General features: G+C 38.6%; 2 protein-coding genes and 1 non-coding gene across 4 annotated transcripts in view; 1 reads left to right on the top strand and 2 right to left on the bottom strand.

Moving 5' to 3' along the window:
• ELF1 (E74 like ETS transcription factor 1) overlaps positions 1-18,094 on the bottom strand; it is a 138,216-nt gene extending 120,122 nt beyond the window's left edge. Inside the window, exon 1 of one of the 2 annotated variants that reach the window (XM_074191755.1) lies at positions 17,992-18,094. The gene's annotated coding sequence lies outside the window, so the exon portion shown is untranslated. Of the gene's footprint in view, positions 1-16,706; positions 17,209-17,991 lie in introns of those variants that run through there. The other variant, XM_074191757.1, reaches the window with a different exon arrangement.
• TRNAE-UUC (transfer RNA glutamic acid (anticodon UUC)) lies at positions 17,889-17,960 on the bottom strand. The gene has a single exon. It is a non-coding gene; the product is annotated as a tRNA-Glu (tRNA).
• Positions 17,891-18,243, top strand: part of WBP4 (WW domain binding protein 4) — a 36,320-nt gene continuing 35,967 nt past the window's right edge. Inside the window, exon 1 of the mRNA XM_074191761.1 lies at positions 17,891-17,998. Within this exon, the coding sequence (XP_074047862.1) occupies positions 17,955-17,998 (44 nt within the window). The 5' untranslated portion in view covers positions 17,891-17,954. The remainder of the gene's footprint in view (positions 17,999-18,243) is intronic.

Raw genomic sequence — 18,243 nt, 5'->3', positions numbered from 1 at the left:
GCTGCTTTGAGATAAAGATTGCTACCCCTGCTTTTTTTTTTTACTTCAGCTGAAGCAAAATATATTTTGCTCCAACCTTTTACCTTTACTCTATATGTATCTCTCTGCTTCAAATGAGTTTCTTGTAAGCAGCATATTGTAAGATTCTGGTTTTTAATACACTCTGCTATTTGCTTATGTTTTAAGGGAGAGTTCATCCTATTCACATTCAAGGTTATGTATGATTATTAATTCTTTATTGCCCTCCATGCAGTCTTTCCTTTGTTTGTATTTTCCCCCTCCCCCCTTTATACATATTCCCTAGTATTTTGTTTCTGAGTACCCCCCTTCAGTGTGTTTGCCCTCCTATATCACACCCTCCCCTTTCTTTCCCCTTTCCCTTTCTTTTGTTATTTCCCCTTTTTCCCCCCCTCCCCTTTTCCCCTTTTAATACTTGAAAGGTTAGATGTTTTATAAGTTAACTGAGTATGTGTAGGTTGACTTTAAGCCAAGTCTGATGAGAAGAAGATTCAGGTGTTTCTCCTCTGCTCCCTTCTTCCCCTCTATTACCATAGGTTTTTTGGTACCTCTTAGTGTAATGAGATTTGCCCCATTCAATCCCCTCCCTCCTCCAGTCTCTTTCCTGCCCCCCCTTTTTAAGGAGGTAGTGTTTTTTTTAGATCATTCTAAGTCATAGAAAATTCTGAGTGTCTGTCCCTTCTAGTTCAATATATTCTATCAAATAGAGTCAAAATTCCTGAGAGTTATTAGAGTCTTTCTCCCAAGTGGGGTTAAAGCCAGTTACATCCCATTAGAGAGTAGTCTCATGGATAGGTCATGAATGTCCATCATTTCTAGCTAGGTGTATTCTGTTAGAGTTACAATTCTCAAGATTTATGAAAATCTCCCCCACCCCATGCTGAGATATAGCCAGTTTCAACATACTGGATTGCATTTTTTTTTCCTTTTACCGCCCCCCCCCCCCGTTTTTTTACTTTTTCAAGTGTCTCTTGAACCTCCTGTTTGATGACCAAATTTTCTGTTTAGCTCTGGTCTTTTCATCAAAAATTTTTGGAATTCTTCCAGTTAGCTAAATGTCCATCTTTTTCCCTCGAAGAGAAGGCTCAAATTTGCAGGAAAGTAGATTCTTGGCTGCATTCCAAGCTCCCTTGCTCTTCGAAATATCTCGTTCCAGGCCATTTGATCCCTTAATGTTGATGCAGCCCAAGTCCCGAGTGGTCCTTACTGTGGCTCCTTGATATTTAAATTATTTCTTTCTGGCTGCTTGCAGGATTTTCTCTTTTATCTGATAGTTCTGGAGTTTGGCCACAACATTCCTTGGTGTTTTCATTTTAGGATCTTTTTCTGGTGGGGATCAATGTACTCTTTCAATAACTACTTTGCCCTCCGATTCCATGATATCAGGGCAGTTTTCCATCACTAGATCCTGTAATATTAAGTCCAGGCTTTTTTTCTCTTCAATGTTTTCAGGAAGTCCTATAATTTTCAGGTTGCCCCTCTTCAATCTATTCTCGAAGTCAGTGGTTTTGTTGATGAGATATTTTACATTTGCTTCTATTTTTTGATTTTGTTTAACTGACCCTTGCTGTCTCATGGAGTCATTAGTTTCTGTAGACTCCATTCTTTTTTGGGGGGAGGAGTTTTCTTCATTAACCTTTTGCAACTCCTTTTCCAATTGGTCAATTCTACTTTTGAAAGAGCTTTCCATTTGACCAACTGAGGTTTTGAGAGAATTAATTTCTTTTTGCATTTGCCCATTTGAGGATCTGAGAGAATTATTCTCATTTTGTATTTGTCCAATTGAAGATCTGAGAGATTTATTCTCCTTTTGTATTTGTCCAATTGTACTTTCTAAGGTTTTGTTTTCTTGTTGCAAGGTATTAATTGTCTCTCCCGAATTTTTAAGCTCCTTCCTTATTTCTTCAAGGAAGTCTTCCTGTGCTGCAGACCAGATTGATACATGACTTTGAGATGCAGGACTCTTGACTCAGTAAGAAGGCAGATGAAATTCAATTTTATGCAGACAGTAACAAACCAAAATGCTTTTATGATACCCTGAAGGCTATTTATGGGCCAAAGACATATGGTGCATCTCAACTACTCAGTGCTGATGGATCCACATTGATTAACCATAGGGACACGATCCTAGAGAGATGGACTGAACACTTCTATAGTGTCCTTTTTTTAAAATTTTAGGCAATGGGGTTAAGTGACTTGCCCAAGGTCACACAGCTAGGCAATTATTATGTGTTTGGGGCCAGATTTGAATTCAAGTCCTCCTGACTTCAGGTCTGGTGCTCTGTCCACTGTACCACCTAGCTACCCCTTCCACAGTGTTCTTAACAGACTATCATTAGACCTGCATGTTCCAAAACATTCATAGCAACTCTTTTTGTGGTGGCAAAGAATTAGAAATTGAGGGGATGCTCATCATTTGGGGAATTGCTGGATAAGTTGTAGTACATGCATACTATGGAATATCATTGTTCCATAAGAAACCATAAATGGTTGAACTCTAGAGAAGCATGGGATAACTTACAGGATCTGATGCTGAATGAAAGGAGTAGAGCCAAGAGAACATCGTACACATCAACAACAATATGAGATGAACAACCTTGATGGGAGCAACTCCTCTCGACAGTCCAGAGAGCTAGGACAACTGTATTTGGCTGGTTATGGTCTATTATTATCCCTAACCAGAGGAAGAAAAACAAAACAAAACAAACCACACAGGGGGAAAAACCCCTTCCAAATCTGATGAACACTTCATAAAAATTATCTCTTATATATCTCTTTCCCTTAATACTAATTCCTCATGCCAAAAATTACTAATTTGTAAATATGTTTAAAAATTTTTGTATGTAAAAATGCTAAATCTGACTATTCCCTGCTGAGGGGAGGAGAAGTGGGAAGGAAGGGTAGAGGGAAATTTTGTAACTTGAAAACATGTATGTACAAATGGATGAAAATAGATATTTTTTTTTAAAAAACCAACCAAACAAAAAAACCAAAAATCAAAAGTTGAAGTCTATCAGTCCCTAGCTGAAGTTCCAACTGAAGGAGAGTTTTGAATGCCATTAGGCTCCATTCAAGTGGCAAAGCACCTGATGTTGATTCTATTCTAGCTGAGATGTACAAGGTGGGGGGGTCCATGGCTCATCCAAAAACTCACTGAAATTTTCCAGGTTATATGGCATGAAAAGATTATCCTCTAAGAGTTCAAGGATGCCTCCATTGTCCATCTCTTATGATAGTCACAGGAGTATTTCTCTTTTAGTCACTGCTGATAAGATTCTTGTCAGAGTTCTTTTCAATAGGTTAATCCTTCACCTGGAAGTTGGTCACCTTCCTGAGAGCCAATGTGGTTTCAGAAGGGCTAGAGGAATAGTTGATATGGTGTTTGCTGCCCTACAACTCAAGGGAAAATGGTGGAACAGTGGTCTGTATAAAACATTTGTAGATCTGACCAAGTCCTTTGATTCCTTGAGTCATGAGGGTTTATGGAAAATTATGTCAAAATTTGGTTGTCTGGAGAAGTTCAACAGTATTGGATGTCAGATCTATGATGATATGCATGCCTGGGTTGAGGACAGTGGACAATGCTCTCGAGATTTGCTGATCACCAAGGATAAAACAAGGATGTGTCCTTGCTCCCATACTTTTTAGCATGTTTTCAGTCATATTATCAAATGCCTTCACTAAGGATGAACGTGGCCTCAAGCTCAGCTACCGAACTGATGGCAAATTCTTCAACTTGAAAAGGTTACAAGCCAAGACCAAAAATGGAGGGAGTGTTGGTACATGGTGTTCTGTTTGCAGATGACTGTGCACTCTATGTAGCCTCTGAAGTTGAGATATAACAAAATATGATTGTTTCTTTGCTGCTTGTGTTCATTTTGGTCTAACAATTAACACCAAGAAAACACAGGTACTACATTAAGCCAGCACCACACCATCCACATGTAGAACCATTAGTTACAGTCAATGGAAATGTCTTGAGTACTGTGGACAAGTTTACTTACCTTGGCAGTGTCCTTTCCAAGGAAGTTCACATTGACATGAGGTTGACACTCACTTTGCCAGAGATAGATCAGTATTTGGGAGGATCCAAAAAAAAATTGTAGGAAAGAAGAGATATTTTATCTGAAGGTCTACAGAGTCATTGTGCTGACCTCATTGCTATATGCCTGTGAAATCTGGACAGTCAACCAACACCATGTCAGGAAACTGAATTGCTTCCATTTAAATTGTCTTGGAAAGATTCTGAACATCAACTGGCAAGAGAAGATACCAGACACTAAGGTCCTTTCTTGAGCTAAACTGCCTGGCATTCCACCGTTACTACAGAGAGTACAACTACGATGGGCTAGACACATTGCTAGAATGCCAGATGTATGCTTGCAAAAAAAAAAAAAACCTATTTTAGGGATAACTCACACAGGGCAAGTGCTCACAAGGGAGTCAGAAGAAGCGATAATGGAGACACCCTGAAGTCTCATTGAAGAACTTTAGAATTTATTGTACAACCTGGGAGACACTGGCACAGGACCACCATCAGTGGTTACCATCAGTGAAGGTGCTGCACTCTATAAGGAAGGCAGAATTGAAGCAGCTCAAAGGAAACTCGACATACCTAAGTTTAGAGTACCCACCCCAGGTGTTCACATTGACTATTTGTGCCCAACCTGTGGTAAAGCATTCCCGAGCTCGTGCTGGTCTGATCAGTCACAATCCGACATATTTTACTTTGTCTCAAACATAGTGATGTTAGTGATGTGTGAAGGACAAGAACCAACATAGAAGACCAAAAGCCATTCCTCTAAAAATGTGGTCCAAGGATATGAACCAATAATTCTCACAAGAACTGCAAACCATTAATGATCATAGGAAAAAATACTCTAAATCACTAAGAGAAATACAAATCAAAATAACCCTGAGTTTCACCTTACATTTAGCAAATTGTAACGCTAATAAAAGATAGGAATAGTCAAGGTTATAAAGGTTTTGCAGAGTTATACAGACACTTTGTTAGTAAAGGTGTAAAATCTGTGTCACCATTTTGGAAAGAAATTTGGAATTATGCAAATAAAATGACAAACATATTCATATCCATGGAGTGAGAGATTCCACTATTCAGTTTATAGCAATGATATCGATTGATTGATGTCTGTCCTTTATTCTCAAAGATGACCTCAGGGAGGTAATGCCATGACAAGCATGTGAATTGGATTTGAGTGAGGGGGATGCTATGCTAAGTCACCAAACCTCACTCTCCACTCCAGAGCCATCTGGGTCCAGCGGCCAGATATGAATCAGGATGACTGGAGATGATCCTGGATGTAACACAATCAGGGTTAAGTGACTAGTCTGGAGTCAAACAGCTAATAAGAGTCAAGTATTTGAGGTCAAATTTGAACTCAGGTCCTCCTGACTCAGGTCTGGTGCTCTATCCACTCTGCAACCTAGTTAAGTTTTCATATATACCAAACTAGTCATAGCAGCACTTTTTGTGGTAACAAGAAATTCAAAAGAAAGTTTATGTTAATCATTTGAGGAATGGCTAAACAAATTGTAGTATATTAATAAAATGAATTATTACTGTGTTTTAAGAAATGATAAATGTGATGAATAAAGCATGGGAAAATCTACATTACTCAATACTGAGTGAAATAAGCAGATAAAAGAAAACAATGCATAACTGACTACAAAAGTGTAAATGGAAAGTGGCGGATAGGTAGTGCAGTGGATAGAGCACCAACCCTGGAGTCAGGAGGACCTGAGTTCAAATCTAGCCTCAGACATTTAATAATGACCTAGCTGTGTGACCTTGAGCAAGACACTTAACCCCATTTGCCTTGCAAAAAGCCTTAAATAAAGTGTAACTGGAAAGATCATAAATAATTAGACAGTGACAAATGCAAAATATTTTATATAGCATATACATTAAGCAAAAGAGCAATTATTTAAAGAGAACTTTATCATTATTAACCAGTGTTGCAGGGGCAGCTAGGTGATACAGTGGATAAAGCACTGGTCCAGACCTTGGATACTTAATAATTACCTAAATGGGTGATCTTGGGCAAGTCACTTAATTCCATTGCCTTGCAAAAAAAAATACAAAAATACAAACAAAAAAAAAGCCCACTGTTGCTAATCAAGTTTCAAAAAGATAAGGCAGTTAATTACCTAGCCGTGTGGCCTTGGGCAAGCCACTTAACCCCATTTGCCTTGCAAAAACCTAAAAAAAAAAAAAGATAAGGCAGAGAATTAGCAAAAACATTTTTAGTCATCTCAGAAAAAATCAAGGGGAACACAGAAAAGAAAAATTTCTGAAGGAAAAATAATAAACATACAATGTTGTGAGAATTCAATGTAACAAATCTGCTAATCAATGCTAAAATTTAAAAGAGGTTTTTTTCCCAAAAGAAAAAAAAATCTTTACAAGGAACAATATGCTTATATACCCAAGATAAGAATTGTGTCTTTAACATGAGACTCTGAATTCCACATAGTTTAAGAGTTTGATCACCACAGAAGAATTCAAATATGAAAGAATGAACTAAGTTAAATCATAAGTAAGAATTTATAGGGACAACAATAATCTAATAACTAAATAGAAGGTGATTTCCCATAATGGTCGAGAAAATATAATTTTCTTTTTAAATCCAGTGATAAAATAAGTGGCCAAGTAATATTCTAAAATTCTGATCCTAAAGAGTTCTGCTTTAAGGACATCTGATAATAAAAAAAAAAAAAACAAATTTTCTTCCCTGCTAAACAACTCCATTTAAAAATTAAGTTTTAAAAATCAGATACATTTAAATTTCTACTCACAAAATAAGTCTTATGAGGAAAAAATATCATTCTATTGACAAGAGTCAAATCAAAACAAATTATTTTTCAGAAGAACAAAAATCTTGTATACATAAGTCTATGACAAAATAAACAAAACTATGAAACTGACAAAGTAAAGCTAACCTCTAATGCTAGGATTTTATTCATATCACTATAAAGACATCAAATAACTATGTACCAATAAACTTACTTCAGAGGCTGCTAGCCTTCATCTCATCCTATCTGCCCTATCTTATCTTCTCTTCTGTACTTCACATTTCCTCCCACCAAAAAAAGAACAAGTTAAATAAAATTTTACAGCAATAATTTATTGGACATTTTAAGACATGTATTAGTAAAACTTTATGAAAAACAATTGAAAAATGCTGATTAAAAAAAAACAGAAAAGATGCTCAATAGAACAGATCCAGAAACAATATAACATAGTAACATAGTATTCAATACCTAAGGATACCAATTATTAGGAGAAAGACTATATTTCTCAAAAACTACCAGGAAATTTGAAAAGGAATCTGACAGAAATTATTTAGACACAAAATCTTATACCAGATTTCACAATAAACTACAAATAAACATATCATTTTAAGCATAAAGGATCACAATAATATAAATTATTATAATATCAGAATCACAAAGACATCATATAAAATTAGGGGATGAAGAAAGATTTATTCTTTCACTACTATGACTAAGGGAAGTTGAACCATAAAGATGATCGTTTTTAAAAAGCTTCTAACACAAGTAAAATAAGCAGAATAGGAAACAAAACCATTAATTGGAACAAAAGGTTTTATGTGAATAGGCAAGTCTCAAGGAAAGGTAAACCATGGACCAAAAAGACTCTAAATCAGGGATGTGGTTTGGACACTTCAACATCTCTACTCTAAATCACAAATAGAAGAAAAATAAAATGAAATGCCCTCTGGATTGACAAAAACTACAAAAGACAAAAAAGGTGATTGTTGAAAAGGATGCCCTAATGCACAACTTTTGTAGCTATGAATTTTAACAAACGATTCTAGAAGACACTTTAGAATCATACCCCAAAAAGATATATGTCCTTAGTATCATTTCTTTTTTTTAAAGGGTTTCATTTATTTTGAGTTTTACAATGTTTCTCCTAATCTTACTTCCCACCCCCACAGAAGGCAATTTGCCAGTCTTTACATTGTTTCCATGTTGTACATTGATCCAAATTGAATGTGATGAGAGAGAAATCATATCCTTAAGGAAGAAACAAAGTAGTATTAAGAGATAGCAAGATGAAACAATAAGATATCAGGTTTTTTTTTCCCCCAAATTAAAGGTAATAGTCCTTGGTCTTTGTTCAAACTCCATGGTTCTTTATCTGGATACAGATGGTATTGTCCATTGCAGAGAGCCCCAAATTGTCCCTAACTTTTGTACTGATGGAATGAGCAAGTCCATCAAGGATGATCATAGCCCCCATGTTTTAGCATCATTTCTTAAAGTACTTTTTTTGGTATTTTTAAAGAAATTTTACAAAATGTATCCTGAAATTCACTTAACCTAAGAACTGATGACTAAAATTTAAGAGACAGCCACAATGTAGCTTATGGGCAAAAGATAAATATTTGAATTTTCACTCTTTATATCCTAAAACTTTTGATTTAAGTGAATGATTGTATGACAATATGACAATCTTCATACACTATGAAGAATTTATTGAGCAGTAAATTCCTCAGTGGAATATTTAGATTTCTTCAACAGTGGTAAATGATTGCTTTGAAACATAACTGAAATGCTCTTTCAAGCCTCTTGGTGTATATATATGTGTGTGTATACACACACACACACACACACACACACACACACACACACACCCCACAGATGCAGATCAAGGCTCTTGGAGTAGGACCCCCCCCAAAACTAAGTTAATGCTGTGTGGCAGATCACACTGGCAGCACTGGGTAACCTGGTCTCCTCCTCAGTCTCCAAGTCTTTTCAGGATCTTTGGAAGGCTAGGCCAGAGATTGCAACTAGCAAGCAGTCTTCAAGAGCCCAACAGAGTCATTTCCATACCTTTCTAATAATAAAGCATCAGGAGCAAGACATGGAGTGGTTTTAAACTAGCATCAAAAATGTGATACCTAGGCTATCTTACCTTTAACATCTTAAGTATCTGGTGGGCCAATTAATATTTTATTTGTTCTGTTCTTCACTTGCTTCCATATGTCAGGTTCTGAATGAAATGGCAATGTCTAAATACTGAATGTTCCTCCATTATATCGGCTTCTTTGGGTCTCTGTAGCCTTCCTAGCACTTGTAGAATACATCTCAAGAACTAAATGCCTCATCAAGTCTCCACATAACAAAGAATTTAACAGAGCATGTTGGAACATTATAGCTGCTACTAAATGACTCATCTACTATGTCAAATATTTCATTTTGCAAGATGAATAACTAATCATTTCTTCAGTTAGAGAGCAACTAAGGTTTTTACCATCACTGTAATTTTGAATAATAAGTTTACCATTAATTTGTTCAAGTAGATTGCCCTTCAAAACTGAATTATGTTGGCTCAAATAAGTGCCATCTGGACTCAGTTTATTTTACTCATCTGCAACAATACAGGGGCAACTTGCACCATAACAGGCCTAATTCAAAATAAATTGAGAGGGGAGATTACTTGGACTTAGCAAATATATTAATATTACAATATGTTTAAAGAAATTAATTTTCAATCTAAATGTTAATTAGCTGTAAAATCAAAAAACAAACCAAAGGTATGTTAACATAATTGATTTGTATGGTCTTATAAGAGACAAACAAGATATATGAAGAAAACAAGGAAATATGGGCTTGTTTAAACAAATATAATTCTATGAAAAAGAAAACGATGTCATAGGATTAGGCAGTGTTTTAGATAATTTCAGAAAGAGACTTAAACTTCTTTCATTGTTAAGTTTGATTTTTACATTTCATAACATATTATCCTGTCCAAAAAAAATCTTACTCCAATGCCTCATCATGACATGATTATACCAGTCAACTTTAAATGGTAATATAGCCTTCTGAAAAAGCTTTTATCTTAGAGGTCCAATGTCCAGTATGCCTAAATTTAAAGTCCACCAAGTCCAACAAGATGACCAATGGATAATATTTTTTTTTGGCCACAGTAACCAATAGACAGACCTTACCTATGCTGCCCTAGGGATTGCAAACCTCATTCATTACCCACCCCATACATAACTGAAATATTAAAGAAATATAGCAATCAGAAGGAGTTTTTTCTCATTGAAAAATATATATATAAGGCTCCAATACAGGGGTTTAGGCTGGAGGTTAAACTCTTGTTCATTGATTCTTGGCTAAATAGTATTTTAAATGTTGGATCTAAAATGATAATTTTTAAAAAAAAATTAAATGTACTTTTGCTTTCAAGAGTCATACATAAGACAAAGATAGAATTCACAACATAACAGAGAAATGAAAAAGTTAATTTCAATGTATAATGACATAACAGTGAGGACAGATCCAGAATTGAAGGTAAATATAAAAGAATTTAATATTTAAGACATAATTCTGACCACTGGATGGCAGTCTCAACTCTGTACTTCAATTATAATTGTTTTTTTCCATTTTTACCACCTAAAAGCAATTCTGGGCTCCACTGGGATGAAGCAGCAGCACAGACCATCACAAAAGGAGCAAGCAGAGTTGAGCTGTGGCAGAGAAAAGCAACATCAAGCATTGTAATCATCAAAAAACAAAAGACTTGGGCCTTTTTTAAAAAAAACTCAAAGACTGCTATGCACTTTCCTCAATTTCCATTGCCTATCGACCAACAGATGCTGTAATATAATTCATTACCCAAATATTTCCAATAGCCTGAATTCTGCCTCACAAAAATGCCTGTGATCAACAAGAGATAGCTACTGCTTTGAATTAAGTAAGAGAGACAAACAAACCTCTGTGTTAGAAATTTTGTAACTGGGGTCTCCCAATGACTGTGATTGTTCTTATATATTTAAGCAGCACAGGAGGGAATTATGTGGACCCAAGGGGTCCCCTAGGCTTAAAATTATATATTAATTTTTATTTATGTAATTTAATGATTCATTATTTATATAATTTAATAATTAAATATTGATGATCAAATATTTGTATAATTATGATTTATATAAATATATTGTTTATGATATTAAAGTATATAAATTATACATATAATTTATATAAAATATATAATTAATAATTATATATGTTTTATGTTACATATTAGGAGTAAAGCATTTTCCTAGTCAGTCAAGTCAGAATACTTCCCTCTTTTCAGTCTCAATTCACTCATAATTTACAATTCTGTTGCCCTCACTTTAGGTCTACTACCACCTTCCTGAAGGATTGAAATAAGTTGAGTTTCCCGACCTCATGGTCCCAACTTCTAATTCATTCAGGAGAATTAGGAATTAAATTTACCTACTAGAATAACCTTCCCAAAATGTCACTTTAAACAAATTTTCCCAGACTCCTGCTTACTGGATAAAGTGCTACTTTGTAAAGCACAGATACAAGGATCCCCAAAATTTGGCTTCACCTATCTTTCAAGCCTTATTTCCCTCTATTCTCCTTTACAAACCTTTACTATGCTACATCCCCTTGATATACTGACAGCAGAGACGAGATGAATATGATTATGTACAAACAAGATACGGAAAGATCAGAGGGGAAGCAGTGATATTGAGAGGGGGTCAGGAAAGGCTTCTTGCAGAAGGTGGAATTTTAGCTGAGACTAAATGAGGAAGCCACGGAAGCTAGGAGGTGGAGATGAGAATCACTTATAAACCTCAGGGATAGCAAGTGGACTGTCTGTGGGGTCTTAACAAGATCCTAGAACCTTTAGTATCCCATCTCATCATTATCCTCCCTCCTTCCCATTGAAGGCCAAAAGCCCCCAAAAGGGAGCAGCTCAGAACACCTCATTTCTTGCCTGGTTGGATTCCCTCACCATTTTTCCTCAAGGACCTGGGAAAGCTCATTAAAAACATCATCCTGCTAGATCCTATCAATCCTCAGCCCTACCTGCTCATCACAGCACTGTCCTGACTGGAGGGTGGATTCATGTATTCCAAAAACCTCATTTAAGGAGAGAGCTTGGGTCATGACATCCCTCATTATCATCTGGTTACATTGCATTGGGACTTCCCAGACTCTTCACCATGACTCTATTTTTATTTTTCAGCTTCTTTCTGTGTGCTATTTTCCTATTAGATGGTAAACTTCTTGGGGGCCAGTTTAATAAAAGGTTTTGAATGTCAGAGAATTTTTATATTTGATCTTGGGAGTGACCATCAGAGAGGATCAGATGATCAGCTTGCTCTTTTTGATGAATTAATAGCCGAGCAGGCCAGGCTAGAGTGGGAAGAGACTGAGACCAACAGAAAGACCATCAACTCAAAGGGGCAGTGACCCTGGGGTGGTGGGATACGTGGGAGACAATTCAAAGGTAACAATGGCAGACTGCCCTAGGATGGAGGGAGGGGAAAAGTTAAGAATCCAGGTTATCTCAATTATGCTTGGATTCTGGGTGACTGGGAGGAAGTTGGAACCATAGATTTTAATAGGAGAGTTCAAAAGGGAGGAAGACTTGGGGAGAAAAATGAGTTGTTTTGGACAGACTGAGTGTTGAGGAGATACTAAGTTTGAAATGTACAATAGGCATGTACAGTGGACTGGAGGTTCGGAAGTTAGGACTGAAGAAATGAAGCAGACTATCATCTACATAGGAGTGGTTTCTTTTTTTTGTTTAAGGTTTCTTTCCTTTTTTAAATATTAATAATATTTTGTTTTTTCTTTTATTAGGTTTTTTTAAGGCAATGGGGTTAAGTGGCTTGCCCAAGGCCACACAGCTAGGTAATTATTAAGTGTCTGAGGTCGGATTTGAATTCAGGTACTCCTGACTCCAGGGCTGGTGCTCTACCCACTGAGCCACCTAGCCGCCCCCAATATTTTATTTTTTCAACTAATAAATGCAAAGAGAGTTTTCAACAGTCATTTTTTTTAAGGTTTTTGAGGTTCTCATTTTTCTCCTTCCCTCCTCCCTCTGATACATAAAGGTGATTACTGAATTGTGGGAGCTGAGAAGATCACCAAGGGCAATAGTGAACAGGGAGAAGTTCACTTTTATCCAAGTTGAGACCTGGCCTCCCAGCACCTCTGGCACCATGGATCACTGTCCCCTTGGATGGCTCCTTCTGTCTCCTTTGCTGGATTCTCCTCCAGATCACACCCTCAGGGTTCTGTCTTGGGCACTCTTTTTAACTACTTTTTCCTATGTGGGCAGCTAGATGGGACCCCCAGGGTCTAGAGTCAGGAAAATCTGAGTTCAAATACAACACACCACTCTAGTTGTGTGACTCTGGGCAAGTCAGCTAATCCTGTTTGCCTTAGTTTCCTAATTGGTAAAATGAATAAGAGAAGGAAATGACAAACATTCCAGTATCTTTGCCAAGAAAACCCCAAATGAGGTCATAAAGAGTTAGACAACCACCCTGGGAATAGCTCAGGGTTCTGTCCTGGGTTCTCTTCTCTCTCTATAGGACTTCAGTCCAAAGAATTTAATTACCATTTCTATGCTAATAATTCTTAAAACAACTTTCAGACATCTTCAACCAGATGATGTCCAGTAGACATCTTAAACTCAATATGTCAAAAACACAAGAACTCATTATCTTTCTCCCTAAACCCTCCCTACCTCGTATCTTCCCTATTAGTGTCAGAAGACAAACAGCTACCAGGATATGATTCTCCAGGCAGTGGATTGAGTGAACCTCAAAAATGGTGAAGTTACTAGGGGATGGATGGTGAGGGAGAGTCTGGAAGGGGCAGTGGGAAATATGTAATATTCTAATTCTCCCACCTCAACCAGTGAACTGGGGAATGAGTATAAGGACTAGTTCTAGAAAGGGTAGACAAGGAAAATGGGTCATTTGGAGGAAATCAAACATCATTAACATCCAGGAGTGAGAAAGGGAAAGATTTTAGATGAAAGCAAATATATATGTGTATGTGTGTGTGTGTGTATATATATATATATATATATATATATATATATATATATAAAACCTATGTTGCAGGCATTCCAGTAAGCACTGTTGAAGAAGTAGGTACCCTCAGAATGGCATGGGGATAGGAGAGAAGCTAGATTGCAGGGAACAAATATAAGGGGGCAGTGGGTGGTGAGAAAGGGAGAATGATGATGGGGAGAAGCTGGGAATCACTGGAATGAAGTTTTATGCCAATGTTCAATATTGAGAAATGAGTTCAGACAGGTTATCTAACCTGTCCCCTAGAGTGGGACCTCATATAAAGGCGTCAGATTTGGGGAGCTAACAGAATGGCTTTTCTCCCCTTTTCCTGAAGGCAGGAGAATAGAACAGCATTTGTTTCTCTCCCCAGAAAGCAAGAAGAGTCTTTACTCAATGAAATGCTCTGTCCATAGAAACCCTGTATTTTTTTTGCAACCATATTTGCTCAATCTCCCTCCCTCCATTTAAATCCTACCCTTTCCTCTAGGTTCTGTTCAAATCTTACCTGATGGATGTGACAAGTTTCTCCCACCAAAGACTCCAAAAAGAGGCATTTCCTCCTCTTCTAGAGTCCTACAGCATCTCATACCTATATCATTCAGCATAAATGTGTATGAAAAGAACTGATGGACACACAAGGATATAAATTATCTCCTCACGTAGATTATTTTCTACTTCTACTTATGCTCAACAAGCAAGTACAGTTTCCTTACAGATACACTGTGAAAATTGACTGTATGAAACTAAATCTGTAAAACAGAACTTAAAATGGGGGAAATGACACTTAAAGAAAGCAAAAGTAGAGACTTTTCTATAAGTAACTAATCTGAAATTATTTTTCATAAATGCAAATTTTTTAAAAACGTATTTATTCTTGAAGAGTTTACATTATGAGTTTAGACACACTGGATTTTCTTCTTTTCTATCCTTAATGACTGAATGTACATTGCCTTGGTCAAACTGTGACCTGGGATTGACCTAGCTTTAAAAAGTCAGGGTCTCCTGTTGTATCAGAAGCCAGTCATCCTAGTTCATAAAGTGAGGCTAGAGAATTTGCAGAGCACCCCCTCACTTAGATCCAACTCATCTGCATGTCTTAGCATCACTTCCCTGATGTCACAGTCTTTTTTGAGAAGACAATAACAAGAAGTCAATCACTATATTCTATTGGCAAACCAAAAAAGGGAGAGCACTATAAACTGGGATGATGTCCATGACTAATCCAAGCGGCAGAACCTAGGAACCAGAATAAGAACTACAGCCAGATAAAGAGAATTGACAAAGAATTCTGGGTCAAAAGTCGAGTTACACTGTGACAGTTAATTCTCTTTTGTCAAACCCTCAAATCTTGCATAAAAGATATTTTTAATCAATATTTTATTTTTTATTAATACTTTTTTCTTGCCTTTCATCTTTTTAACCTTTAATTATCAGTTCTAACACCTTTCCAATTCATCCCACACACAACTGCCAAAGTGATTTTTTTTTTTAATACAGGTGTAACCATAACACTCTTCCACTCAATAAACTCCAATGGCTCTATCCATTTTAGGATTAAATAGAAACCTCTCTGGCATTTAAAGCCTTTCACAGCCTGGCTCCAGTGCACTTTTTTTCCAGGTTTTTGTATTTCCCTTCACACTCTTCAGTCCATCCAAACTTGCCTTTCTAATCTCCACACAAATTCCACAGGCAGGCCAATATGCCTTTGCACGGACAGTCTTCCCCTCCACAGTCTGGAATGTACTCCCTTCTCACCTCCCACTCTCCAAATCCTTAGTTTCCATCACAGTTCATCTCAAATATCACCTTTTAGATGAAGCCTCTTGCATCCACCCCCATTAACTACTACCTTTCTACAAAAATTGCCTTCTACATACTTATATGAGTAAACATATTTATATAAGTTCCTGGGAATGAAGAGTTGTTTTATTTTTATCTTTTGCATCACAGTGTCTTTTGCTTTGTAAAGGATCATTGATGGATCAGGGGTATGCAGACTACTGACTACTTCTAATATCAAAGAAAATGGTTGATTCCATTCAGATCATACACAACCATATAAGCAAGTATGAATGACCCCTTACAGAATCATCACAAATACTATCAGACTCAAAGACACATTTCCTGATAATAATGATCTGCAGCTTTCAAATGGTCACTTTCAATCAAGAAAACAAACAGCACTGCTAAAGTTTTTCACTAGATTTATTCTTTTAGGTTGTCCTTTGTGTTCCTCTAGAAACATTTTTCAACTGTGCTATTATCATACTAGAAACAAAAGGCTTTCAGACTTAATGTTAAGTATTTCAAGTTTTTTCAGCACCATTTTATAAATTCATTGCTGCTATGACAAAACAGAAATATTACTCTATGGAAAATTATTTTTTTTGATGGTTCCCAGGGCTCATTTCCAAACAAGGATAGGCTGCCTTCAGTAACTTTGGAAGCAGAAGTTTAATAATTTTGGCAATAATAGTTATGCAGGTGATATGTATTATATCCTTACATCAGAGATGATTCCCTCAAAACCAGACTTGGCAAAGTAATGAGTCAAAATGTTTTCTAATCCAACGGTTGCCTCAGTTCAGACTTAATAATGTTTCAAAACTATTTTTTTATTTATGGAAAACTAAAAAGTTAAACGAATTAAATCACTTTAAAACTGCGATTGTTCCATCAGATTCCCTTCAGAATCAATTTGAAAAACCTGTCCTCCTAAAGAGCAAATACAAACAACGCAGAAATGTTGAAGAAACGCAAATGCTGAGGAGCAAAGCTCCCGCACTTAGCGATGACACTTACCACGAGAAAAGTCACTTTTTTCCCTTCTGTTCCTTGGGACCTCAGACTAAACATGGTAACTAACCCTATTCTGTAATTGCAGCTCGAATTTAAGATCACTCTTTTGTTTCACTCGCAGCTCACATGCTGACACAGCTGCCCCTTCTTTGTAATAAACACAGGGCCTCTATATTTAAAAATACAGTGAAACTTTGTTTTAACATCCCCTCCCCAGTCTTCTGCCAATTTTCTCCTTTCCAGGACAGGGCCCCGCCCCCGCTCCATGTGTTTTTGGTGTGTGTGTGTGTGTGTGTGTGTGTGGTGTGTGTGTCTCAAACATGTGATCCCCAAACTCTCCAGGCCCTTGGAATGGGTTGGAAACCAGGATTGCCCGTCCTGCTGTTTTCCTTCCCCTCCCAGCCTCAGATTTGGACGAGCCTCCTCCCCCGCGGCCGAAACAAGATCCCCCGGGAACTCCCGGGCGCAGCGCTCAGTGGCAAGGTCAAGTTCAACTAAGTGAAACAAAGTTGCAGAGGTGGGAGGGGCGCCCCTGGCGGCCTGCGGCGGCCGGCCCGGGCTGCTCGGGACGTGATCCACATCCCGGGCCCGCGGCAGCCAATCTGGGGCTGACGTGTAGATGCATTTACAGGAAGGCAGCCCCGGGGGGACGCCCCGACTCCGGCCCGATCCAAGCACCCTTTCTGTTCGGGGAGAAGTCCTGGGAAAGTCCGCAACCCCAGCCCCGGGGACACGGCGCTCTCCCACGGGCGGGGGGCGGGAAGAGGGGCAGGCCAGCCGACCCTTGCCCTAGTCTGTCTCTGGGATTTTTTTTAAAAATTAAAAACAAGAAAGAAGGAGGGAGGGAGACCCTCGAGAAAGCCTTCTCCCCAAGAAGGCACGGCAGGGGTCACGGCGAGGGGTGGGGATGCAAACACGCCCAGCGTCCCTTGTGAAACACTTGGCCGGGAGCGGAAGGAGGGGAGAGAAGAGCCGAGCCCAGTTAATAATCACCTCCCCGAGTCATGGAAAACTACCGCCGAAGGGCCCAAGGGAGGGGACGGGGGCAGCCCGGCGCGCTTCTGCCTCCCACGGAAAACTCGGCACTGGGGCTCTCAAACTAGAAAAAGGCGGGGAACCCGAGCTTTCGGGAACTAAAGAAAGTGGGAAAGACGTTTCTGGATAATTAAGAAAAAAAATTGGCCTTTCCCATACCGGGAGTCGAACCCGGGCCGCCTGGGTGAAAACCAGGAATCCTAACCGCTAGACCATATGGGAAGCTACACTCTCCTGCGCTCCCAAGACCCACCTGACAAGTACGTGTCGCCGTTCCCCGCTCCGCCGCTACCTCGGCCGCCCGCTGCCGCCAACAAGGAGCAGCTGCTATGTCTGCCGAGCCCAGGCCGCCGCCCACACGCTCTGCAGCCCCAGCACGGAGCCGGACCACGCGGAGGCCGGGGGAGGAGCCAGCGGGAGGGCGGGGGCGGGGTCAGCGGGAGGGGCGGGGGCGGGGGAGGGGCCAGCGGGAGGGGGCGGGGAGGGAGGAGTCAGCGGGAGGGCG

This window comes from Macrotis lagotis, chromosome 6 (genome assembly GCF_037893015.1).
Source record: "Macrotis lagotis isolate mMagLag1 chromosome 6, bilby.v1.9.chrom.fasta, whole genome shotgun sequence".
Lineage (NCBI taxonomy): Eukaryota > Metazoa > Chordata > Mammalia > Peramelemorphia > Peramelidae > Macrotis > Macrotis lagotis.
Note: the sequence above shows the minus strand (reverse complement) of the source record. Positions and strands in the feature narration are given on the sequence as shown.